The 27,982-nt window shown below is 37.2% G+C and overlaps 1 protein-coding gene across 1 annotated transcript in view; it reads left to right on the top strand.

The window, feature by feature from the left end:
- Nucleotides 1–27,982, top strand: part of LOC127789094 (isoleucine--tRNA ligase, cytoplasmic) — a 52,904-nt gene that overhangs the window by 7,824 nt on the left and 17,098 nt on the right. The window contains exons 5-14 of the mRNA XM_052317872.1: nucleotides 4,500–4,665; nucleotides 7,007–7,120; nucleotides 7,462–7,559; nucleotides 11,934–12,012; nucleotides 15,504–15,662; nucleotides 23,494–23,583; nucleotides 25,664–25,797; nucleotides 26,277–26,436; nucleotides 26,551–26,634; nucleotides 26,781–26,993. Of these exons, the coding sequence (XP_052173832.1) occupies nucleotides 4,500–4,665; nucleotides 7,007–7,120; nucleotides 7,462–7,559; nucleotides 11,934–12,012; nucleotides 15,504–15,662; nucleotides 23,494–23,583; nucleotides 25,664–25,797; nucleotides 26,277–26,436; nucleotides 26,551–26,634; nucleotides 26,781–26,993 (1,297 nt within the window). The remainder of the gene's footprint in view (nucleotides 1–4,499; nucleotides 4,666–7,006; nucleotides 7,121–7,461; nucleotides 7,560–11,933; nucleotides 12,013–15,503; nucleotides 15,663–23,493; nucleotides 23,584–25,663; nucleotides 25,798–26,276; nucleotides 26,437–26,550; nucleotides 26,635–26,780; nucleotides 26,994–27,982) is intronic.

Raw genomic sequence — 27,982 nt, 5'->3', positions numbered from 1 at the left:
TTTAATAACTATGCCTCCAACGGCCTTACAAATATGTCTCGTGCGATTGGGAAAGGCATGCTTGAAAATCAAGAGAATCTGCTTCTCTCACCTACTCATTCTCTCGTTCTCCCTAACTCTCTATCTCTCTCTACTCGTCCCTCTTCTCCCTTCTTTCTTTCCCTGCTTCTTACTGTTCTTCCTTACTGACGACTCCATTCACAAGTGGAGGTCCAAATCTCCCTACCAATTCCCATCGGAATAGTAGGAGGGTGGGCAGTCACAACCGAGTTGTGAAACTTTGTAATCTTGGGTTGGGAAACTCTATACAGTTCTGTGTATAAGGCTGTGGGAGAGTTGCAGTGCATGTAATCCTCGAGTTTTTCGTTCAAGATAGTGGAGAATAGCGCCTCGGGTAGTCTGGATGTAGGTCTTCTTTAGAAGACTGAACCAGGATAAAATCTGGTGCCTTTGTGTGTGTGTTTTGCTTACTGTTTTGTTCTAAATCTTGTGTATTTTGTTTTTCGATTCCTGTTCTTATCGTGTGAGGTTGTGTGACGTGTATCTTGAGTGGTTCTTTGGTTTGGTAGTCTAAGATCCTAGGTTAACACTTGCATTGTGAGCCTATAATTTGGAGATGGTTCTTGGAGGAAGCCTCTTTGGCTTAAGGCGGATCATCACATAATTACCAACATTAAATTACAAGATGCTTATAAATGTCAGCACAAAGTTTGTATAATGCATTACTCACATCGAGTTGCCAATTGATTTCAACGTGCACCTCATGAATGTGTTGTGCAAATGACTTAATAGACTCTGACAGTCAAACATGGGAACAAGGTCTAAAGGTTTCTTAGGTTTGTAACCATCAACTACCTCAAATGGACTCATACCAATAAACCTATCGATTGAGATTATAGAGTTGTGTAGCGGGGAGGATCAAATCCCAATTCCTTTCATGCATTGCACTAAGCATCTCAACAATTTTCCTAGACTCCAATTCACATCCTCAATTTGTTTGTCCATTTGTGGATGATATCTAGTGGAAAATCTTAGTTTAGTGCCCACTAAATGCCATAGTATTTTAAAAAAATAACTAGTGAATCTAACATCTCAATTAGAAACTATGCTCTTAGGAAGGCCATATAGTTTGTCAATTTCAGTAAAGTATATTTTGGCAACCTTAGAAGCATCAGAAGTTGTATGGGGTAAAATGGGTCGTTTTAGGAAAACGATCCACAACCACAAAAATTGAGTCATGTCTTTTAGGAGTGTAGTGAAGATCTAAGACAAAATCCATGTTGACATCTTGTGATAGACAAATGGGAACTAATATGATTGGCTAGCTGATAGGTGCAACATTGATTGACTATATTACCCACTTCATTCTTTTGGACTTGGCTAATAAAATTGGTGTTCTACTTCATTAATATTGTTGTTACACTCGAAATATCGTAAGTGCCTTCTGGCATGAATTTCCCACAATAAGAATATCTCGCCGATGTTCTTGGGGTACAAAGCCTATTAGCACAAAAAAGATATCCATCTTGAGTGTGAAATTCATCCAAAGAGTTCGTTTGCCCTTCCTTTTAAGGTTAGATAGATTTCTCCAAAGTCAGGGCATGTCTTTTACTCCTCTTTTAGTCATGCTAACTCCCCATGGCGTTGATATTCAATGTAGTAAGTTGTGGCATTGAAGTAAAGGCATCAACGACTGTGTTTTCATCTCCCGATTGATGTTTCACAACAAAGGAATAGGCTTGCAAGTATTCAATTCAATGACCATGTCTATGATTTGTTTTCTTTTGTGAATTTAAGAAATGAAGGGCTTCATGGTCTAAGGACAAATTCTTGGGGTAAGAGTGATGCTACTGACGCCAAAGATTGGACAATATGTAACAGGGTGTTGTTTTGGACTAAACAATGCACCCATGCTCTTATACCAAGTTGATGGAGAACAAAAAAATTGCACACAGACAGAGAGAATTTGATGGAAGAAGAAGAGAATAAGCAAGAAGCAAGTGAGAGAGCAAGATTATATTTGAATCATTAAAGGCGTGAATTTTTGGTTGCACCACAACCTATTTATAGGCTGAAATCCTAACTAAATATAATTTACATAACTATGATTATATCAGCAAATAAAGTTTGAAGAATCTAAAATCCAAACAAAATATGATTCTAATACCTAAGGAAAATATAACAAATCAAGATAAACTTGTTAATATCCTATCAGGTTCCCAGTTCATGAGGCTCCCCCAATGTAAGGGCCGGGGGAGGGTTGTTTTTGTACTCACCCTTATTCTCTGCAAAGAGTCTGCTTCACAACTCAAAATCTGTGAGCTTTCAGTCACCAAGGAGCAACCTTGCTGCTGCTAGCAAGGCTCACTCTCTAATTTTGCTGGAAAATGAAAATTTACGGATAAGTCCTAAATGTCAAGTGAAACATGATGGAATTGAAATTTGGTAAAATTAGGTCAGGGAAGCCCAGAAATGAGATGCACATGACTGTTCGATAAAATGCCCAAATGGGCTAGGTGCAGTGTGATTGGGAGGCCCATTTTCGGGCTACTTTTAGGTGATTAAATGAATGCATTTGGACTCCAAATTGGTACTAGAGATAATACTGGTGTAGGACATTAAAAGGAACCTATTTTGTATGAGAATTGATAAGATGGCATGCAGAGATTTCTGAAATTTTGAGAATCGATAAGATGGCATCCAGAGATTTCTGAAATTTGTGTGTTGGGACAGTAACAGTCATAATGAGAGGTTGACCAAGGGCAATTTTTGGAAGGCTTAGGGAATGAGTCTTGATCCCCATTTTTGATATATAGCATGGTTAGAGCTGATTCAGGAATGTTAGTTGGTGTGCTTTTTGGTTCAGATTTGGACTAAATTTGGGCAAAAAATGAGTCCTTGGGCAAGATTGAGATCCTGAAAGTGCCGAGACTGGAAACTTTTTAAGTGTTGGCTAAAAGTGGGCTGTTTTTGTTGTGTATATGAGGGTTATTATGGTCATTTTACCTGCCAATATATGTGTTATGAACAGTGTATGGGGATGAAGAGTGTTGAGGAAGATTGGCTTAACGGAGATACACACAGAATGACCGAGTGGGAGGGAGGGATAACTTGCCCATGAAGGGTCCCAAGTGCTTCAGCTCATCAAAACACAAGGGAGGCACCAGTACTTGTGGTTCTCACAACTCTTCCCACCTTGATAGTGAAAAATGATATACAGAATTGAGAGAGAAAGAAGAGAGGAAAAGAGAAATTGGACGGAAAAAACTAATCAAATCTATTAAGCTAGGGCTACAAGTAGTTATACTAAAACACTGTAACTGCTATGTACAAGCTTCCTATGCTAGGTACAAGGTCCAGCTAGTCTATACGGCACACCTCATACAAGCTAATATGAATTCTCAACAGATAGCTCAAAAGTTACTCCAACCCATAAGGGCCAAGGTTTGACTCTTGCCCTTGGATCCTTGCCTTAAGGGCAATCTGTTTCATGATTTCACTTGTCTAGGCTAACTCTTTAGAGCCTTAGCTCATTGCCACTAAAATGCAGCAGTTGATTTAAGTCATCCTAAAACAGTAGTGCTCCAAGTTATCTTTAGTTTTAAAGCTAGTCATTTGATTTGCACTTTTGTGAACCAAACCCCCTTCTTTACCTACTTATGACTCTGGTGCATGACTTAACATTCTTTGTGCTAGATTTACCAATATGTCCCACCTAGAGTGGAATGCCTACAAAACCTCAAATTGATAATGATCATGATTCATTTTAGGTAAAATACTTGATGCTCCTCTTTATTCTTAAGCAAGCACTCCAAAGGGCTTGATTTTTCCGTGATTTATTTTGCTCCCTCCTTTTTCTTTCCATTTGTTTCGAGAAATGCACACTCTAATTCTTTCTAATTAAAATATGTGACTAAGTCTCTTAGTAGTCTATACCCTTATGTGTGGATTCCATAAGTGATTGCCAGTTCAAGCTATATCTGATGATTTAGATCTTTCCTACATTATGCCATCAATCTTGTTAAGGGGAGTTTCATTTGAAGCTTCTGATTTGAAAGGGAGTACAGCGCGCTAATTAACTTTGATGAATCCACCTGTCAGATTCAAGGATTAATGGGCTTAGTGAATTTCTTGTGGATAAGAGCTCTCATAGGCTTGGGAGAAGGATATGGTTAGTTCTCATCCAACGTTGAGTTAATAGCTTATCATGTGAATCACCCACTTAGAGCTTGTTATGCCAAAATCAAGAAAGATGCAACTTGCCTCTTACAGTAAAAGGAATGCATTCACACCACATGCTGACAAAGAATCAGAATTGTCTTTGCTGTAGGATAGACCAACTGTTTCTGCATTTTTGAATTTTTTGGATGATATACAATGTTACAGTTAACTGAGGCTGTGCTTTTGTGATGAGATATATCAAATGTGTTATTTATTTATTTTTACTCCTAGCTCATTTATGATTGTAGAACTATTCATAAGAAAGAGAGCTATTGCAGGTACGTGCCATTGTTTGACTACTTCATAGAGTTCTCAGATGTGGCATTTAAAGTTGTTGCAGACAATTATGTGACTTCTGATAGTGGGACTGGAGTTGTTCATATGGCTCCTGCATTCGGTGAAGATGATTATCGTGTTTGCATTGAAAATCAAATAATTAGCAAGGTCAGCTAGTTGCTGCACTTAAATATTTAAGCTTTTTTCCCCAAGTTTATCAATGTTAATGGTATTTTGTTATCTCATTACTTTTGTTCACCTTTGCTTGTATTCATGCATCAAAAGCTACTAGTTCTTTATTGTTTATTGGTCATAGAGAAGAAAGAATGATAAGGGGGTGGACAGGAACTTAGCATGTCAATATGTTCTAGAAGTAGACTCGCCACTCGTATGTATCATTAAAAACAGAAGATGAAAGTTCTGGACTCTTCATTGGAAAGGTGCTGAACTCTTCATTGAAAAGATGAAAGGTCTGAATGTTTGATTTTCCATAGAAGTCTGGGCATTTCTAGGATTATAGAATTTTTTTAATATATATATCTGATTTTATTAAAATCTTTTTAAGATTTGATGACAGTTGTTTCTTAGTAAGGATCCATACAGGCAGACCTATTGTAACACAAATTTAAATAAGTCCAATAGTCTTTATGAAAAGTGCAACTTAAGTGCTTTTGACTGTGCTAAACTAAAGTTGCTGAGCTTTGACCACAAAAAGCCGTGAAGGAGTTGAACTTTGTGCTTAAAGTGCACATAACTGTGCTTTTTAAGACACTAAACAGGAGCTGGAAGCCCTTCCCATGTTTTCCCTGCCTCATCTCTGGAAACTTCACTCAATTCTTGCCTATAAGCCTCAGCCCTATTGAATTTCTATTTGTCCAATTTTCAATAATCCAATTAGCTTTTTGAACCAAATTAACCAGAAAACCTGACCCAATTTGAGGACCCATTAACTCAACTACTGACCCAATCCATGTCAGTTTTCCCAACCCAATACCCAATTTAATCTAAGCCAAGCCCAATTGCTTTAAACCAAGCCCAACTCCATGAATGACACAAATTAGGTTCTTGGCCAAGAAATAGGTTTTTTTGGGGGGTATATTTGGATTAATGTTCTATTTAGAATGTTTATTAAATTTGGCCAAGAAACAGGAGGAAATTGTTTTGTCACTCAAGGATGATCAAAGAGAAGTTTGTCAGGAGATTGAAGAGTCCATGATATTCTCCCTGAAGAACCCCCAAAACTCCTTACTGCTTTGCCCATTTTTCAACTTCCCTTCGATGTTTGATGATTGATCATTTCTTTCAGTAATCCTATTATTGACACATTATTTGAACCTGCTTCTGAGTGAAAAATCCCATCAACATCAACTTTTTTGTTATATGCACACAGATTTAAATTTAACATTATTTTTATATGAGCAGAATGTTCTTTCCAGGAATGAACAGATTCAATATTTTCTTATCCATTGGGAGAACCCTTATTAGTTTCCTATATATAGTTGCCTAGGATGTTTTTGTATTGAAGGTAGCATTGGTTATTGTTATTGATTTGAGTTTATTGATTAAGTTTTTAATTTATTCTTGTATTCTTGCTCTTGGTACTGCATCAAATAGCTTATTAATCTTTCCAAATAGATATTCCGTAGTCTTCTATCAAGTTTATTACTTTTCCTTATGTTCAATGAAATGGTTTTGCTGTTTGAAAAGGAAAAGCTATGATATTTTGTTCCTTGATTTCACATAATTTACATGAATAGTTCACATAATATAAATTTAATTCAGACTATATTTGCTGCTGCATCCAGCACAATCCAAATTCAAGTTAGGAATGCAATGAGCATGTTTCATTGTTTACTGTGGGGGGTTCATGGTTCACCATTCAATTGACTCTTGCAGATTTTTTCTAGCCTTAATAAGGGAAGCAACCATATAGAGTATCTCTTTCTTCTATTTAATTATATCATTAATTGTGGTTACTTACAGAGAGCAGTGATGAAAGTTAGACTCAAGAGCTAAGATGAATGTGATTTACGTTATTACCTTATGGACTTCAGAATTTTCATTTGCTTATCTTTTTTTTTTTTTTTAACAAGTAATTCCTATTCACTTTTTGTGTCCTTTTCATGTGGAATGACATTCATCTCATGGCTGATTTGTCCACTTGTCTCATTTATAATTATATTTATGCTGGCAAATGAGCTTATTTTGTTGTGCTGAAATTTTCACGGAGTTGATGCTCTTGTCTTTCCTTGATCTAGTATTTTATTATTTGCACTATTTTTGAATGTTCTGATAATTCTTTTGTGTGTGCTTTCATCTCCTGGTTATTAACTGTAGGTTCCTAAGGCATGTTTTTCTGTGTATATAGCTGCTTGTTCTATTTTGTGTTTCCCTGGTTGCATCCACTGTGTTTTGATAAAATTTGTTATCAGTTTGATCTGTGCTTTGTCAGTTTATCATTTCTCCCCCTCTGCATTTGTTACTTGAAGTTGTTTGTTGGTTTTTGTAGGGGGAGAACCTAATTGTGGCAGTTGATGATGATGGCTGCTTTACCAGGAAAATTACTGACTTCAGTGGCCGCTATATTAAGGATGCAGACAAGGATATTGTTCTGGCAGTGAAGGCAAGAATGATTTTGATATAAGACTCAATACATTTTGATGATGTTGTTGCACAAAGGGATTTCCTACAAGGGGTGCTGTATATGAGCTAATTATAGCAGTTCTACTTGAATTCATTTAACAATAAATTCTGTAGATTGTTCTCTTTAATAAGCAATAAATATCATAAGTCCTTGTGAGTTGATTTTTTTTCTTTAATCTCAAATTGTATGTGGTAAACTGATGTTTTAGACAAGATTCTTCTCCAATCCCTGATGACATATGTTATTGTTTTATCTTTATCTACTGTTTCTGTGTTGATATATTCTAATTTGCTTTTGGAAATTCTTTTTTTATTGTGCAGGACAAAGGCAGGCTTGTAAAAACTGGAAGTTTTACACATCCTTATCCATTTTGTTGGAGATCAGAGACACCACTTATATACAGAGCAGTCCCGAGCTGGTAAGCTCTCATCACTTGACTTTTTCCCTGGCAACTTCTGTATTTTTATGTATCTGAATTGCCAGTGGTCACTACTGCTGTTCTAGTCTATTTTTGATACTTTCTCCATTCTCATAATGTTTGTGGACCCCTCTAGCATCCATTTTTTATGTGTAGTTCTGTTATTTTCTGGAACTTGTATGTTTGGACAGCTATTGATGCAGAACCAATAAAAAGTCATTCTATTGGAGAACACATTCCAAAAGAAAAAGTCATTCAATTGGTGAATATCCAAAGCAATATGAAAGGTGTTCTCAAAATAAATCCAATAAGGCTTATATAGGTGAGTAATCATAATCTAGTTAGGACTTTAATGGAACATAATAACTAAAAGATTAACTACCAGATAAACAAAAGAAATAAGGGAAAAATGTGTTCGGTGCCCCTAAGGTTTAGTGTAATTGCAATTTGTACCCTTGCTGTTGGAGACAATACAGCGACTACCCTGACCTTTAATACCATGTTGGAGTTCCCCCCCTGCTGTTAATACCCCAGAGGCTGACTGGAGATGATTTTGCATTTTAAGAAATTGCAACTTTTTGGTTTAGAAGACCCATGGATAAACATATCACTTACACGAGCTATTTCAGTTAGCTTAAAAATGGGAAAAAATGATTTGGAAAGATAAGGCAAATGACAAAAAATGTTAGAAATATATAAAAATGTTTAAATGCCAAACTAAAAACTATACAAATGTTCATGCAAACTCAATAATTGAATAGTTGCAGTCTTTTATCATAAGGGCACTACTAATTTGATATTAGGAAGTAATATCAAACAAATCATTCTTTATAAACCCTTAATTCGATTCAAATGAAATAAAACCTGCTAATTTGTGACGTTAATAATAAACAAAGGTAAAATCTCTATAAAATTTCAGAAAATCCCTCCTAGAAACTTGTTGAAGATTTTGATTTTTTTTAAATAAAATAACTAGAACCAGAATTGACGAATTATTGGTAATGGATAGAGATGACTAACAAGCTAAATCCATATAGTCGACCTCATCTAGTAAGATTAAGGCTTTGTGTGTTGGTGATGACAAGAAGAAGAATAAAGTTTAGTGGTTTACTGGAAATCCGCAAATATTCAACACTTGTAAGTTCAATAACATATTAAACCTCAATCCCACTAGGCAGGTTGACTATATGAATTCTAGCTCGCCAATCACTTTTACAATTAAAAGTTTAAATTTATGTTTTGAATTGTTAATTAGGGGCATGAGCTTGTAAAAGAAATTCTGAATTGGAGTAAGAGTGAGAATAAGGGTTAATAATACACCAATTATAATATTTATCAAAAGAAGTCAGTTGTAGGTTTAAAGCAAGAGAAGTCTCTAATCACATCTGTACTATTGTGTCTCTTTATCTCTCATTTTAATAAACATTACATTTCATTTATTTTCTAATATTTTGTTAGTATAGTGTAAATAAATAAATGCTGTTAGATGTTACTAACAAGTATCAAAAGAACTCATTGTTTTAGAAATGATTTGTAGAATTTTGCTGTCTTTTGGTACTTTGATTATGTTTCTATGGAAACGTTGAATTTTTTATTTTCCACGATTATTTAGTTTTGATTTCCTAGGAAATGGAAATGGGATTTTTGGCCAGTTTGATGGAGAAAGGCAGTATTTTTGTTCCTTGAAGTGACCTTTAATATTGGCCAAATTGGATTTGCTTGTTCATAACTATTGAGGGTTTTAAGAAGACATTCTTGTCATGTTTTACTTGGATATGATATTTGAACTATAAGGTTGGCCTTGGTACAATGGTGAAGTTCCTGTATTATGGACTGGTGAAATCTGTGAAAATAGCCTCTATATTTTTGGGCTGGTTTGGTAGCATCTAAGGTTCCCCAAATACCATGGTAGTGAGTGATTTTTGATTTAGGGATTAGATTTGACTTGAAAGGCAATATTTTCTTGTAATTCCTCTTGAGAGGAAAGCTCATAAGGGATCATGATGTTTGATTTATGCAAGTTCTTTCAGCGGGAAGTAAGTTGTAAAATTTGCTCAAGACTGATGAGAGCGGTATGTTTTAAGGATTATTTGAGTAAGAGTAAATTATGGCAATGGTGGAGTATTTCTTGCTAACTAGAGCTTGGTTTTGTGATAACTAACTTTAACAGATCCAGAATGCCTTGGAAGATATAAGTCTTCCTTGAGTTTATGTTTTGAGAACATTTCTTACGCTTGACTTCTGAGATCCTTGCTTGTTTCTTTACTAGCAAGTTGGAAATCTAAGTGTACATATATAAAAGAAATCAATATTAGATGTTGCAGTGGAATGATGGTGGTTCCTAAGCTGACTGTAGTTGTCCAGGAATTTACCTTTTGCCCTGATCATAATTAGATATAAGGTGGTTTATCCTTCGACAGTTCAACAATTGATTTCCCATCATTACCTTATTTTTTTTTCTTTACCAATTTTCTTTATCTAGCCCATACTTATTTGCCCTAGTAATGGATGAACTCACTAAAGATATTCAGACAGATGTGCCATGGTGTATGCTATTTGCAGACGACATAGTGTTGGTGGATGAAACAAAAGAAGGAGTGAACACTAAGCTTGAGTTGTGGAGAAACAATTTAGAATCTAAGGGATTTAAATTAAGTAGAAAGAAAACAGAATATATGGAATGCAAATTTAGTAAAAATGCAAGAATGGATGATGTTATAATAAAATTAGAAGACCAAATCTTACAAAGAAAAGACCATTTTCGATATTTGGGATTAGTGATTCAAAAAGATGGAGAAATCCACGAGGATGTCGCACATAGAATTAAAGCAGGTTGGCTAAAATGGAGAAATGTATCGGGGGTGTTATGTGATGGTAAAATCCCATTAAAATTGAAAGGAAAATTTTATAGGACAGCTATAAAACCAGTCTTCCTGTATGGCTCAGAATGTTGGGCAGTCAAATACCAGTATGAGCAAAAGATGAGTGTAGCGGAGATGAGGATGTTAAGATGGATGTGCGGACATACAAGAAAGGATAAAATTAGAAATGAAGTTATTCGTAATAAGGTAGGAGTAGTGCCAATCGAGGAGAAGATGAGAGAGACTAGACTAAGATGGTTTGGTCATGTGAGAAGGAGATTAAGAGATGCTCCTGTGAGGAGAGTTGATGAAATGGAACAATTAGTTACAAAAAGAGGTAGAGGTAGACCCAAGAAGACTTTGGGAGAGATATTAAAATTTGATATGAAATATATGGATCTAAATGAGGATATGACAAAAGACAAATACATGGAAGTCTAGAATTCATGTAGCCGACCCCGCATAGTGGGATAAATGCTGGATATGTTGTTGTTGTTTACCAATTTTCTTTATCTGTAGGTTATACTATCTCATATATTTGCTACATTTTCATAAAATAGCTGGCAATATCTTGAAAATCTTTATGTTGGTATGCAATCTGTTTTACTGCTCGTGTGTTATTCTCATGTTTCCCCTTAACGTCAATTGTTAAATATTTGCAAACGTACTCATACTTAGTGGCAAAACCTTGGGCACACAAGTATATAATTTTACTCTTTTAATAAAGTATAATTATTATAAAAAGCATGTACAAGGATGCAGCTTTGTACTAAAGGTTATATGTGTACAGTATGGTCAACATAGAAGTTGAACTCATGCACAATGTAAAATAAGATGAAGGAAGGGTTCACAAAAAATTTCCTTTACAACCCCACTGAAGGCTTTATAAAAAACTCATATTTTAGCTTTTCTAGTGCTTGTGCAGTATCTCTGAAGTCCCAAAATTTCTCTCTCCTGAAGCACCCTGTGACAAAATTTGCTGGCTTCCTAGGTTTCATTATGCTCTTCGACTTACACCCGGCATCCCAACATTGCAATAGCTTAAGAACTGATGCTTATGTTATCCAATGAACACCACAAAATTGTCAAAATCTGGGCTGTAATGTCTCATCTACATGGCCATGGAGCATTAAGTGATCAACTGAAACCACCTCAGTTAGCACCTGGCTTAAATTGAAGATTTTCTATATTAAGTGACTGTGTCCTTTTACCTGTTTGGTAACTTGCAATGACTTTTATTCTCTTGTTTGCTTTTGGTCATATTCCTTCGATTCTTAGTCCCTTTACTTCATGCTGCTGCTTATCTCAAGATGTTTACTCCCTGTGCCGTGAATTCAGGCTAATTTTCTCAAGTATGTTTCACTTTTGTTGTCATTTTTGTTGGGTGCCTGACTGATGTTGTCTGTGCTCCTATTTGTTGGTTCACACTTTCATTCTTATTTGATTGCTTATCAGTTTCTACTTGTTGACCTGAATCCTTTTTTTTTTTTTTTTCCCATTTTGGTACCTTTAGGTTTGTGGCAGTGGAGAAGTTGAAAGATCAATTGCTAGAAAACAACAAACAGACGTACTGGGTGCCTCATTTTGTGAAGGTTAATTTTTTTTTTTTTTTAACCATAGAAATATCAGTCAATTTGTTTTCATTTTATACCTTCTTTTAATTCTTTTATTGTAGATAATTATTTTATGCTGAACTGAAATGGATTTATTCTTTGTTCAACTTCTTTCTTATTTTTTCTTTTATAGTCTTTTATTATGTTTATTTGTTTTTCGGGGTGGGGGTGCAAGTTGTTTGAGAACAGTTAGAGCTCACTCTAAAGGATTTACATCTGTTGTGTCATTTGTATTAGATTAGATTAAATGTAAACAAGTATTATTGTATTGCTGCATGGTTCATTTCTGTTGTAGTGTTAGAATTAGTCTTTCTTCTAGAAGGTTTGTTTCTAGAAGGGGCAGCTGACCAATTAAGTTAGTTCGGTCAGTTGGGCAGTCCATTATACCTTGTAACCCACTCTCCTATATCTTATAAATAGGGGTCGTGGGATAGGGCTAAGGATATAGCTTAGTGCGCCTATATCTGGAAAGGATAGTTTCCGGATTCTGTCTTGTATTCTAGGATTGAGTGCGAGAGGTAGAGAGTGGCTGGTTTCTAGCTTGTATTCTCTAGGATCCTAATAGCTTTCAGTGTATATGGGCGAGGGGGATTCCGGTTCTCGTTGTAATCATCCTATGGATGTTTCAAGATAGTGGATTGAAGAGGTGCCTAGCAGTTTGGATGTAGGTCTTGTTTCCAAGACCGAACCAGGATAAATCCTTGCATTTTCTTGCTGTGTGTGTTATCCGTTTATGTGTTTCATGTATCGGTGTGTTCTTGAGTTTGGTAGTGAGCTAGTTGAGTTGAAATAATCGATGGAGTGCTGTGAGTTACTCTAACAACATCTATGTATAAAATGGAGAACCCGACTCCGCTCCTCCTCCAACTGGGGATGTTGGCTTCACATGTGTATTTGTGGAAATGCGAAAAATATTCCTGTGCATGGTTAACTTTTTAAGAACAATTAAATTGCACCTTTGTATGAGTTGGTTCTCAAAAGGACAACAGTCCAAGTGTAGTTAAAGCCTTCAATGTCTCTCCGGTAGTGTATGAATTGTGATATCAGTTTTAAAACTGCAAAATGTGCATCTTATTGTTATTATTGTTAGTTGGTGCTCTTTCATACTCTCAATTTTAATGGACAAAGGTTGTGGCTTTATTCTTTCCTGTTTGCAATTATTCTTGATGCTGGAAATGTTTTGCTCATATGTTAACCATGAATTACACACTGCAAAATTCTAAAAGGGCTAGAATAATTCTTCAAAACAATAGAAGAGCTAGATTTGATATGTCAGTGACGTGGCAATGTATTTATAGGCAAGTACATATATCCTATGTATAACTTAATGCGATAGTGATTTATGATTTTGTAGTTTAAAATGATAAACTTTCATTTCTAATGAATGTAACAAATACTCTAAATTGCTCACTACGTCAGAATTTTCATTAGTGCAAACCATCCTGCAGGTTGTGGCCTTGTATTTCACTGCATAAAAAGGGTTCATTTAGTGATTTTCTTTAGTTTTTATAGTTCTGACACTTAAATGCCACTCACACGTTTCAAGTAGGAGCAGCAATAGAAGTGGGATAACTTAATTATTCATTAGTGTCACCCTTTGAAGCTTGCTTTTTTCTGGTTGGAATATATGTCTTTAATTACTTCCTTCAGGAGCTTCTTCCTAATCATGTGCTTTGTTTGCCATTTTGGAAATGGTTGTATGGCTGGTTTTGGAAATCTGCTATTGTTCAATCGATTTGTTTATTTAGCACAAGTAGATCTTTGGCTAGTCTGTTTCAAGTTCTTCCCAGCAATGGTTTATTTATCCCCCCCACCCGACACCTTTGACTCTGAAAATAAGAGTCTGGAGGAAGCCCAATTCTTTATATAAATGGTAATAAGTTGGCCTAGTTGTCTCTCAGAAGCTTTCAGCTCTAGTAAAGTCATGTTCAATGGTGATGGCTGCTTCCCTGTGCCTTTGGTGCCAGAGGGTGTTGGATGTCTTTTTTGAGGCAAAGTTGGAATCATTGGACTACTCTAGTTTGGTCTCAAGTAAGTAGAGTAACTTAATAAAACTCCTGTCTTATTAAGTGGTTGGTGAGCAATATTCTTTTTTGTTTGCCCCTTATCATTACACCTTATGGGAGATTTAGCTATTGCCAAATTGTGGGCTTGGCTAGTGAATAGACATTGTCTTGGTGTTACAGAGGATTACTTGCATATACTTTTGGATATTCTGTGGTCATTTGAGTGGTGTTTTTTTTTTTTTTGTGCTAAGTTCTAGGAGTGAAGAGCTCGATGATTGAGCCAAAAGAAGTGTTTTAACACATAAATTCAGAGGTTCTGTTTTGCTTCAATGGGCCATGTTTGGTTTAAGGTTTTTGGCAGGTGCAACTTGTATCTTAGTTTGAGGAGTGGCGTTGTATGGCTTGGCTTGGTATATGATTTCTGTCTTTCTGTGTGTTATGTATTTCAACAATGCACCCTTGCATTTGGTCTTCTATAAGAGTGTTGCTCCACTTCATTTGTTTTCTTAATAAACTTCTTTCATTTAAGAGAAAAAAATGGAATGCTGGTGATTGTGGCAGTTTTGAGTTGACAGCTGTCATGGCTTGATGTGGTCATGACAGCATGGCTGAAGCTACTGCTGTTGGGGTGGTGCAGCTGATGGTAGTATCTGTTGGAATCATTATTACCGCAGTGGTGTTCAGGATTAGGCAGTGGAGGTTATGGCATATCAGCGTTTAGTAGTGGTGATATGCACCGGCATGGATGTCCTTCCTTTTTCAATACTGTTATTGTTGTTGTCATTCTTAGTCTCATTCAATTTCTTTCTGTGTGGGCTTTCAAATAATACTATAATCCCTAATCTTTTTTGGCATTTATAACAGATATCAAATTGACATTGAATCATGGATCTGCTTTAGAACTTTGAACCCGATAAAGGCTTTTGCATCCCAAACACCAATCTGGATTTGGATTTGTTTGAACTTAATACAAATATCATTCCAGTTCTATCTGGAAGTACTTAAACCAAATTCGCCCATACATATTTGAAACTTGAGTTCCTTTTATCATGAGCATGTCTTATTCATTCATTCTTTTCTTTTCTTTTAATTTCTTGTTTCTAGAACCTGATACTTGTCAACAGATAAATCTTATACATGTCCAAGGCTTAACCCCACTAGGTGGGTTTAGATAAATCGCATACTTACAATTATAATGAAACTCAAAGTCCTTGAAGAGCCTTTGTATGGTCACATAGCAGCAGATTTAATAACTTTTCCTCAGAAAAATGTGTGTTTTGTCATCCTGCTATTTGATAACTTTGGCCCTCTCCCCCGGCCAAAAAGGAATAAATAAATAAATAATAAACCTAATCCATATAACAGCAACAATGTATCTTGTTCTCTGGATTAATAGCTAGTTTTTTGTTTTTTCATTTTTTGACCACTCTCCTGTTGATTCCATTTCCTGATGCCTTATTACAGGAAAAACGCTTCCACAATTGGCTTGAAAATGCCAGAGATTGGGCAGTTAGTCGAAGTAGATTTTGGGGTACCCCCCTTCCTGTATGGATTAGTGATGACAGTGAAGAAGTGATAATAATGGACTCTATTGCTAAACTTGAAAAGCTTTCTGGTGTTAAGGTTTGTTTCCTTAGTTTCATTGTTCTGTATTATTACTGTGCTGATATTTTCACTTCTCCGTCAATTAACTTGTAGGACATATGTTCACTTGAAGTTGATTGCTGAACCACTCTTCCTTGCTTTATTATTTTCATTTTAAGACTTAGTTTTATGAAAATTGACGATTTTTGATATGCATGAAGGAAGATTCTGTCATGAGCTACTCTTAATACTTTTAATTTCTTAATACTTTTAACTTGTTTGTAATTCTAAGAATTGATAGAATAAGGAGTAACTAACCGCACATGTTAGCGGTAGTTGTAGTGGCGGGAGGCACTATGAGCGGGAAGCTCTATTTTCATTTGAATTGTCGGGAGAGTAGAATAAAAAGGCTGATCTCACATGATGAAGGCATGAATGAATTGATTCCCATTCGGAAATTCTCTCTCTCTCTAAATCTTCTATCATTCCCTCTAAATTCTATCTCTCTCTCTCTGTCAATTCTCTTTTCCTTATTTGAATTCTTGAAGAAACCCGAGAGTTCTTCTCTGTCAGGCGTGCGCCTTGACAATTTGGTATTAGAGCGATCCAGGCCAATTGAGTTGCGAGAAGATTCGGTGATGACGGATAGCACGAGGATGAAGAACATGGAGGCACAACTACACCAATTTGGGTCCACGGTCTTAGACTTGCAAGCGCGGGTAGATCAGCTAGAATTGGGATCAAATCGTAATCACGAGGCGATCATCTCCATTGACCGCAAATTGGATGGGGCTGTTAATCAGATTAGAGAAGAGGTAGGAGCGCAAATCCGAGAGCAGCTACAAGGATTCATGGTTATGTTTGCGCGATAATAACTGGTAAGCCTCCTCCCAGATTTTCCACCTAGAGAGAGGGTGGATCCGATTCTTCCTAGCCATGGGATGAGTTATAGGAGACCGAGAACCTCTGAGGTTGGTGAGGAGCCGAGGGAAATGGGGGAGAATGTGATCGGCTGAAGGCAAGGAGTGAATGGAGGCCTTGGCCACCCGGGGATACCAATGCCAAAATTGGATATCCCCATTTTTTATGGAAATACACCTTGATGGTGGATTAGAAGATGTGAGAGGGCCTTTGAGTGGTTTGGAATTCCGGAGAACCAGAAGGTGGCCATGGTTGCGGGCCTTGTGGCCTACCTCAACGATGCTGGGGATGATTGGTACCAAGGATGGGCAATGACGAGGGAGAAATGTCCCTGGGCGGAGTTTGCAATAGAATTCTGCAAGAGGTTTGGAGATAGGGTAATGACTGATGTGGTGGAAGAGTTTAACAAGATCATGCAGAGTGGATCGGTGGCCGAGTACCAGAGAAGGTTTGAGGAGTTGAAGGTGTTGATGCTCAACCATAACCCCTATCTCACGGAGGCTTATTTTGTTTCCAGTTTTATTAGTTGGCTAAATGAGGAGTTAAGGCCTATGGTGAGAGTGTTGCAACCACAAACTCTTAAGCATGCCACTGATAGTGCTCGATTGCATGAGCTGATGCTGGAAGCGCTCACGAAGAAGCAACAGTTTATGAGCAAGGGAGGAACACACAATGTGTTAGCTCCCGTGGGGAAGGCTTAGGGAATGCGGAGTCTACTACCACTGCCCCCTAAAACTCAAGGGGAGAGATTGATAGAGCATAGGAGGTAGGCCAACCTCTGCTACAAGTGTGGGGATAGGTACTTTCCTGGGCAACAATGTAAGAAACAATTGCTATTGCTAGATGGGGAGGAGGATCACTTGGAAGAGGAAGAGGTACTAGAGACCAACGAAGGAGAGGAAGACAATGGTAAGATTTCACTACATGCGCTAAGGGGCCTAGTTAACAATAAGATTATTAAAGTGGAAGGAAGAGTGGGGGAGTGTAAGCTTATGATTCTTATAGACAGTGGGATTCTTATAGACAGTGGGAGCACCCACAGTTTCATAGATGAAGAGACGACTAAGAGGTTGAAGTGCTCACTAATTAGCAGACAACCCCTCACGGTGATAGTGGCAAATGGGAGTAAAGTGGTCAGTGTTATCCTAGGACTATGCGAATTTACCCTTAGATGAAATATGCCTCTCTCAACACTCTCTACCCTTCCCAACGATAATAGGAATTGAAAACAGAAACATAAACAATCAAAACAGAATGAAAATAAAACAAGAAACAATCAAACCGCAAGTAGGCGCAGATTTATCCTAGTTTGGTTTCCTTTGAGGAAACCTACATCCAGCCCTCAAGCAGTCTTTATTTCCAGACAGAAGATTAGTACATCACAGCCCTCATAGCCCACAAACCCTGAGTACAACACCACACTGTTTCCCTAAGAAAAAAACCCCAAGACTTGTAGACAGTCTTCCTTTCTTGAACAATGCATTGCACTCATAATATAAAGGACTAGAGTACTCACAAAATGATTCTATCTCAGCAGGCGCCTTGCCCTCTTATTTATAGAGGAGGCGGTCACACTTAGGCAACTAACTAACTTAGGGAAATTACATATTAATCCCAACAAAATGTACTAATTACACTTAACCCCTAGCTGCCTAATTTCTTCAGCCGAGACTACTCCTGCATGCTCCTTTCCGGTTTTGCTATCTTTTAGGACAAAACTCGAGGCAAACTTCATCAGTTAGTAAATCAGCTTGTACAGGCTTTTGTTGGACCATACAAGGAGAGGGCTTCGAGGCAAATCTTAGATTGCTTAAATTGGGGGGCTGCGATATAGTCTTGGCAATAGACTGGATGAAACATGTGAGGCCTATATGTTTTGATTTCAATAGGATGGAAGTGACCTTCAAGAAGGAGGGTTAGAAGGTTCCCTTGGCTCTTCTTCTTCTTCTACTGCCTAGATAGAGAAGAGTTGGGTTACCTTACTCATCTTCCGTTTGAGTATTTTTTACAGCCACCATACAAGGAGAGGGCTTCGAGGCAAATCTTAGATTGCTTAAATTGGGGGGCTGCGATATAGTCTTGGCAATAGACTGGATGAAACATGTGAGGCCTATATGTTTTGATTTCAATAGGATGGAAGTGACATTCGAGAAGGAGGGTTAGAAGGTTGACACTAGTGGGAAGCAAAGAGGTGGTGGGCATGTGTAAAATGAGCATTGGAAAAAGGCTGTAAAAAATACTCAAACGGAAGATGAGTAAGGTGACCCAACTCTTCTCTATCTAGGCAGTAGAAGAAGAAGAGCCAAGGGAACGAAGTGAATTGCTACTGGTGGTAAGCAGCCCACATCGACTATCTTGGGAGGTAAGACAACTTGACTCATTAGATTTACTGTTGGTTGAATATGAGGATCTATTCAAAGAGCCTATAACCCTACCTCCACACTGAATCCATGACCACACAATTAGCCTTAAACCCCAATCTGAACCTTGCAATTCAAGAGCCTATCGTTACCCCCAGCCTAGAAAATTGAAATAGAGAGAATGATCAAAGAAATGCTGAAAAACTCTCTAATTCAACCTAGCCACAACCCTTTTGCGTCCCCTGTGTTGTTGGTTACAAAAAAAGATGGTTCATGACGCTTTTGTGTGGATTACTGACAGTTGAATGCCATGATTGTCAAAGACAAATTTCCTATCCCACTTATTGAAGGCCTCTTAGATGAATTGAGGGCGGCATCTATTTTTTCCAAGCTAGACCTTAGAGCTGGCTATCACCAGATTAGGATGAGCCCAAAAGATACTCACAAGACTACCTTCCGCACCCATCAGGGCTATTATGAATTCTTGGTAATGCCCTTTGGCCTCACAAATGCACCAGCTACATTCCAATCCTTGATGAACCAAATATTCGAACCACACCTACGGAGCTTTATACTTGTGTTTTTCGATGACATTTTGGTGTATAGCCGAGACTTTGGTCAACCCCTTACACACCTAAAGGCTACTTTTGAGATCCTTAGAGTCAACCAACTGTACATCAAAAGGTTGAAGTGTTCATTTGCACAAAGACAAGTGGAGTATCTGGGGTATGTTATTTCTAGTGATGGGGTTAGCACCGACCCTAATAAGGTGGCAACCATGCAGGCGTGGCCAAGACCTACAACCCTGAAGTTCGTAAGGGGCTTTCTTAGGTTGACAGGGTACTACCAACGATTTGTGAAGGGGGGGTATGGTGTAATAAACTGACCACTAACACAATTGTTGAAGAATGATGGATTCAGGTGGGAACCGGAGGCTGAGGCAGCATTTGAACACTTGAAGAAAGCCATGAGTGAGGCATCGGTGTTAGGATTGTCGGATTTCAGCTAGACGTTTGTCGTTGAAACATACGCTTGTGATAATGGGGTGGGAGTGGTACTGATGCAGGAAGGCATACCCATGGCCTTCCTCAACCAGGCATTGGCCCCAAGACGTGAAGGGTAAGTATTTACGAGAAAGAGTTCGTGGCAGTCCTATTGGCGGTTGAAAAATGGAGGCACTATTTGGAAGGGGCAGTTTGTGATCAAGACTGACAACCAGAGTCTTAAGTACCTATTGCATAAGAGACTCCACACGCAATTACAGAAAAGGGGCATGGCAAAGTTAATGGGGCTTGATTATATGATACAATATAAGAAAGGAAAGGATAATTTGGTGGCAGATGCCCTATTTCAATGTATGGAGAAGGGAGAAACAACAACCATTACGACGGCCATACCCAAGTGGTATCACGAAGTGGCAAGCAGTTATGAGTCTGATGAGTCAGTTAAGGAGATATTGGTGCAGCTAGTGTTGGACCCTAACAACAAGAAAGGGTACACATTATAGAATGGGGTGCTACGATATAAAGGAAGAATAGTGGTTGGAGACTGCCCACATATTAAAGATAAGATTCTCCATGCCTTACACGAATCCCCTTTGGGTGGACATTTAAGGATCCAAAACATATACCTCAAGGTAAAGCAACTCTTCTTCTGTCTTAAGTTTAAAGAAGCAGTAGTTAAATTCCTTATTATGTGTGATGCTTGTAAAGATGCAAATATGAAACGGTGCCCACACCTAGGCTCTTACAACCCTTGGACATTCCAGGGCAAGCATGGGAAAGCTTGTCCGTGGACTTTGTGGAGGGGCTTCCTAAGTCAGAGGGCAAGAATTGTATATTGGTGGTGGTCGATAGGCTCACGAAGTTTTCCCATTGCATAGGCTTGTCCCACCCCTACACCACTTAAGAGGTTGCGAGAGTGTTTTTGGACCAAGTTATCTAGTTGCATGGGGTCCCTAGGACTATTATCTCTGATCGTGACAAGGTCTTCACTAGTATGTTCTGGCAGACTCTATGGAAGAATATGGGAACCAAGCTCAACATGTCATCAGTTTACCTTCCTCAAACGAATGGGTAGAGTGAGAAGGTTAATCAATGCTTAGAAAATTACTTAAGGTGCCTAAGTTTTCAGCTGTTGAAGCATTGGCACAAGTGGCTAGCATTAGCTTAGTGGTGGTACAACTCTAGCCACCACAGTTCAATATGAAGGTCACCATTTGAAGCTCTTTTTGGGTATAAACCCCCCTTCCTCCTAGTACCCCCTGAGTTTACTAAGGTAGCAGCAGTGGATGACTATCTTCAACAAAGGCAAGGGATTCTTCAATAGTTAAAGGAGGACTTAGCTATGACCAACATAGGTGAGGGCTATGATTGGAGAGGCCACAACTAAATTAAGCCCATGGTACTATGGTTCATTCTCTATCGTGGCAAGATTTAGTAAAGTCACTTATCAGCTCCAATTACCGGAAGGGTCTCTAATTCACCCGGTATTTCATGTGTCATTGCTTAAAAGATGTGTGGGAGACCAGCTTGCAAGTTCTATGTTACCCACCAAGGGCCCAGGGAAAGAATTAGCAAGGGAACCAGAAGCAATCTTAGATCGAAGAGTGATCTATCAGCAAGGGATTGCTCTAATGCAAGTGTTGGTGAAGTGGAGGCAGTTACCTACCGAAGACAGCACATGGGAATACCTCCCAGATTTGCTCAAACAATTTCCAAGAGCAGCAAGTCTGCTTAGTATTTCTTGAGGACAAGAAAGTCTTGAAGGGGAGGGTAGTTGTCACGAGCTACTCTTAATATTTTTAATTTTTCTTGTTTGTAATTCGAAGAATTGATAGAATAAGGAGTAACTAACCGCACATGTTAGCGGTAGTTGTAGTGGCGGGAGGCACTATGAGCGGGAAGCTCTATTTTCATTTGAATTGTAAGGAGATCAGTATAAAAAGGCTGACTCACCCGATGAAGGCATGAATGAATTGATTTTCATTCGAAAATTCTCTCTCTAAATTCTCTCTCTCTCTCTCTCTATCAATTCCCCTTTCCTTATTTGAATTCTCAGAGAAACCTGAGAGTTCTTCTTTGTCTGGCTTGCGCCCCTGATAGATTCTATTTATTATTTATTAGATAAATTATATGAAACTCCCTTACACTTAGGGTTATGTGCAACTTACGCCCCTATGCTTTTGATTGTGCCAAAAGACCCCCTTACTCTTTTTAAATTTTGCAATCAATCACCATCCGTTATTATTATACAGAATTTTGTGCAACAATTTACATAAAAAATACAGAATTCTGTATATTAATGAAATTTAGAATTTTGCGTTGGTCAACTAACATATTGCACAAAATTCTGTATAATAATAATAGATGGTGGCTAATTGTAACATTTAGAAAGTGTAAGGGGGTCTTTTGATGCAATCAAAAACACATGGGGGTAAGTTGCACATGATCCTAATTGCAAGGGAGTTTCATATAATTTACTAATTATTTGTTCCCTTCTGATTTATTCAAGTTGAATGACACTGCCAGATTGATTGCCTGATATTTTATACCTCTGTTCATTAGTTTGTTTTCAGATTTGGGATAATATTAGATCATGCTTCAGACAGATTCTCTGTACTGTTCAGAAATGAAATGATTAACTTGGTTCCTAGTAGACTAGCAGAATTAGAAAGGAAACTTTAGGCATCAAAAAGAAATTTTCTTCTGAACTTATTTTGAAATTCAGCAGTCTAGCAGATTTATGCTGGTGCACTGACACGTTATCTATTCCAAGCGGAGGATTACTTCTGCTGGGGTTGTTTGAAGTGATAATGAGTTTTTACCTACCTGACTGATTATTTGCTAAAAAAATCGTACCATTTGGATTGTATCGAAACCCTGCTGTTAATTCAGATGTTTTTGCTGAGAACTTTGGGTGTGGTTTCCATGTGATCTTTAGTAGTCAGATATTATTTGGCCCATGGTTCTGGGCCTATATCATGAGCTAGCCTTCCATGAAATAGCAGAATGTGGACTATATATACAGGCATATACATCTAATCCCAAAAATGCACAAAAGAATAAAATGATTGAGGTATATCTTCTTTACTCCATATAAAATGGAAATGAGAATGGTTTCTTCAAACAACAGATTGAGCTCTCTATGCCTTAGAAAGTTATCTGGTTTCTCTTCCTCCAAAATAACCATGTCTAGCCATTTCACTATATTATTTTTGATTTATTCCATTTATGCATGTCACTCTCAAGTGGTGTGGGGCTTTTGGCTTATGTATGCAAGACCAATTTATAAATGATGTTTTATTTACATGTGAAGCCTTTTTAATGGATGTACCTTGTCATTTGTTTCATGCAGTCTCCCAATACCATAAAATATGTTTGCGTTTGGTACTCTGATGATTATTGATTCCTTCATTTGTAAATTAGTTTTCGGTTTCTTTTTGAGATTTCTTTAATTCATTCCAGCCATCATGCTCATCTGGTTTTCATAGTTTTATAATAGCAATTACTTGTTATAGGCTTGGAATCCATTCACATTTACCTCAGTTGCTTTGTTAATTGCTCTCTCTCTCTCTCTCTAATTGGCAGGTCACCGATTTGCATCGCCACAAGATTGATCACATCACAATTCCATCAAGTCGCGGCCCAGATTTTGGAGTTCTTAGACGTGTTGAAGATGTAAGAGCATTAGATATTGCTTTTGATTAGTATATTTTTTTATTTTGGACTTTAATTTTATTACTCAATTTTATACTTGTCTGTTGCTGTTGTTTTAATATTCAAGTTGTCAATGGTTGTAAAAATGACTTGTGATCCATTGCTGATTGCCCCAATACATGTCCACTATGGAAAGGTCAGGCAAATTATTTTACTTTCATACGAGACCTCAGTGAAATATAGAGCTGTTATTGAGAGCAATTTTGACTTGTTTCTTTCAGTTTCTTCTTGACTTAGTTAACCTTGCATTGGAATCTGGTTTGTGTTGGAAGTTTTTTATTTTCCGACGTTTTCTTTTGCCATACTTTGTCAAAACATGTCTCATTCTCAACTAGTTGTTAAAGCCGCAATGAGTCACTAAAAATAGTGTATGTCATAATAGGTTTCAAATAAAGTTATTTCTTCAGCTATTTTATTTTTTTTAAGTAAATAAGCATGCACTTCATTTATGTTATGACAATTGCAACCAAAGGTTCGTCATTTAAAATCATGTCAGCAATATAGCAAATCAAAAACTAATTATTTTAAGTTCCATCACCTGGTCAATTTATCCATACTAGCAAGTTTATATAACAGCCTAAGAATATTCACTTTTCATGTGTATGAGGCTTGATCTCAACAATTCAGGATTTTGTGCCTATTGGTCCTCATGATGAAACTTCATGAGTTAAAAAGATTGCTCATTTCTAGAGGTTCAGCATTTGCAGAAGAATGTTTGGTTCTCTTTTACTAAACAACAACAACAACATATCTAGCCTTTATCCCACTACGTGGGGTTGGCTACATGAATTCTAGACTTTCATGTATTTCTGTCTTTTTTCATATCTTCATTTAAGTCCATACACTTCATATCAAACTTTAATGTCTCTTCCAAAATCATTTTAGGTCTGTCTCTACCTTTTTTTTTGACTAGTTCCATTTCATCAACTCTTCTCACAGGAGCGTCTCTTGATCTCCTTTTCACATGACCAAACCATCTTAGTCTAGTCTCTCATCTTCTCCTCGATTGACACTACTCCTACCTTATTACGAATAACTTCATTTCTATTTTTATCTTTTCTTGTATGGCCGCACATCCATCTTAGCATCTCCGTTACACTCGTCTTTTGCTCATACTGGTATTTGACTGCCCAACATTCTGAGCTATGCAACAAGATTGGTTTTATAGCTGTCCTATAGAATTTTTTTTTCAGTTTTAATGGGATTTTACCATCACATAACACCCCCGATGCATTTCTCCATTTTAGCCAACCTGCCTTAATTCTATGTGTAATATCCTCGTGAATTTCTCCATTTTTTTGAATCACTGATCTCAAATATTGAAAATGGTATTTTCTTTGTAAGATTTGGTCTTTCAATTTTATTATAACATCCTCCACTCTTGCATTCTTACTAAATTTACATTCCATATATTCTGTTGTCCTTCTACTTAATTTAAATCCCTTAGATTCTAAGTTGTTTCTCCACAACTCAAGTTTAGTATTCACTCTTTTTGTTTCATCCACCAATACTATGTCATCTGCAAATAGCATACACCATGACATCTCTATCTGAATGTATTTAGTGAGTTCATCCATTATTAAAGTAAATAAGTATGGACTTAGTGCAGAATCTTGATGCAGTCCCATTGTAATTTTAAACGATTCAGTATCTCCTCCGCATGTTCTGACCCTTGTCTCTGTATCGTGATATATGTCCTTAAGAGTTTGGTTATCTTTTACTATTGACGTTTTATTTTTAGTGGCCTGTAGAATGCTCTTATGATGGTAAAGCTTCTTGGAGGATAAATTTGTGGTTCATGTGAAGAATGTAGAATAACTACAGCAGTTTTGTTGTCTTTTATGTTGACGTGTGGCAGCTTTATCAGTTTCAAGCTTTTGAAGCTGACTGGCTGCTGCATTAACATTTTCTAATTGAAATCTTTTAACAAATAACCACCAATTTATGCTCTTAATACTGACAGTACATTACCCACAGAGTATTTTCCTACCTCTGGACACTTTTATCCTGGAGGTGACAATTTTTGTGTTAATGTTTTTAGGTGTTTGATTGTTGGTTTGAGAGTGGGTCGATGCCTTATGCTTACATCCACTATCCATTTGAGAACACTGAACTATTTGAGAACAACTTCCCGGGGCATTTTGTGGCTGAGGGTTTGGATCAAACTCGTGGCTGGTAAGTGTACTGTCTTTATTCTGTGTACTCAGTATTCTCCATGCTTATTTGAGTATATTCAGCATAATTATCATAGTCTTTCTCCACCTCAACCATCGTTCATTGAAATTACTGCACTTGTTTACACATCACTAAATACTGTCCAGTAATGCTATTCTAGATTTGACATCTGCGAACATGAATAACTCTTGAGTTGTAGCCCAGTCTTGTTCAAAAATCCTATTAACACAGCAATTTTAGCTATCAATGCATGTTTTGAAAGTTATGCTTACTGTTATTTATTAAACTCAGCAAGACTTACTGTTTTTAATCTAATCTTCTTTGTGTTCTCTAGATTAACTAATCAATGAACACTGAGTATTTAAATTTGACTCATGCTGGATTAGCTCTTTTTATCTTCTTTAGTTTGAACTGCTTCATGTCCCTCTTTCTGACTAAAGAATAGTGGAAATTTATGGTTTTTCTTTTTTTATATGCAGGTTCTATACTCTCATGGTCTTGTCAACTGCACTCTTTGGGAAACCTGCATTTAGAAATCTCATTTGCAATGGGCTTGTGCTGGCAGAGGATGGGAAAAAGATGAGTAAAAGACTAAAGAACTACCCTTCACCTATGGAAGTCATTAATGATTATGGGGCTGTGAGTAATTGCCTTCTTGGATGCTGTCATATTTGAATCCTCCCTTGGTGGTTTTGTATTTTCGTGATGCTTAGTCAACACACTAGATTTTTATTATGATGCCTGCTTTTGCAGGATGCTTTACGTTTATACATTATCAACTCACCGGTTGTGCGTGCTGAGCCCTTACGTTTCAAAAAGGATGGAGTGTATGGAGTTGTAAGTATAATGTTTTGTCTCAATTTTTAGTGACTCCAGATTATGGCATTCTGCAGATGTTTCACAGGTCTCAAACATTTGAGTTTCTTGTATTTCAGTTGATATCAAATTGCTTCTCCTAACTATAGTTAACAATGTCTGCACAGGTCAAAGATGTATTTCTACCATGGTACAATGCATACAGGTTTCTTGTTCAGAATGCAAAGAGATTGGAGGTTGAGGGGCTTGCACAATTTATTCCTATTGAACAATTCACTCTTCATAAATCATCTAATGTTCTTGACCAATGGATCAACTCAGCTACTCAGAGTCTGGTGCACTTTGTCCAACAAGAAATGGATGGATATCGTCTCTATACAGTTAGTTATCTGTTTACTGTTGTTGTGAAATCGGCAACCATGAATTTTTCAATTAAGTTCTTTGTTACTGTGCAGTATATGACTGGTAACCCTTGGTACGTTCTCTATAAAGTTTGAAACATAAATGTTAAATACAGACAAAGAGACCTTCATACTTACAGGTTTAGAGTGATTAGATAGAGTCATTACATCAACATTATGAAACCCATAGCCTGTAAGAAAAAAGAAAAAGACACTAGAGAAGAAAAGACAACAACAACAATTTTAAGCCTTAATTCCACTAGGTAAAGTTTGAATTCTAAACCTCTCTATCGAAGATCATATCATTTGTGAGGCTATAATGTTTATATCATGTCTAGTTTTTTCACCAAGTTTTCTGTGGTCTCCCTACTCCTTTTTTGCTCCAAATTTCCTCCATTTCACCACTTGTGTCATAGGAGATTCTATCAGTCTTGTTTGCACATGTCCAAACCATTTTAATCATAGCGGCATTTTATATTCAATAGGCACCACTCCAACTTTATTATGCACCACTCCAACTTTATTATGTATGACTGTGCTTCTTATTTTGTCTTTTCTTGTATGGTTTTCATGTTCATTGCAACATTGTCATCTCAGCTATGTTCATGTTTTTCACATGTTGGCACTTAACTGCTCACATTTTGAGCCATGCAACAAAGATGGTCCTTTAGTTGTTCGATAAAACCTTTCTTTAAGCCTTAAAGTTATTTTACAATCGCATCCTGTCTTGTTCCAATGAGTTACATTCTCTAAGATTTCCCCATCCTTTTGAATAGTTGATCCTAGAATTGATTCTATTTTGTAATAACTCTATCCCTAATTTTTACAATAATATCATCCGCACTGCTGTTTTTACTAAACTCACATTCCACATAATTAGTTTCTGATTTACTTAATTTAAAACCTTTGGATTCTAAGGGGTCTCTCCACAATTCAAGTTTACTGTTCACGTTTTCTTTTGTTTCATC

The sequence above is a fragment of the Diospyros lotus genome, chromosome 13 (assembly GCF_014633365.1).
Source record: "Diospyros lotus cultivar Yz01 chromosome 13, ASM1463336v1, whole genome shotgun sequence".
Taxonomy (NCBI): domain Eukaryota; kingdom Viridiplantae; phylum Streptophyta; class Magnoliopsida; order Ericales; family Ebenaceae; genus Diospyros; species Diospyros lotus.
Note: the sequence above shows the minus strand (reverse complement) of the source record. Positions and strands in the feature narration are given on the sequence as shown.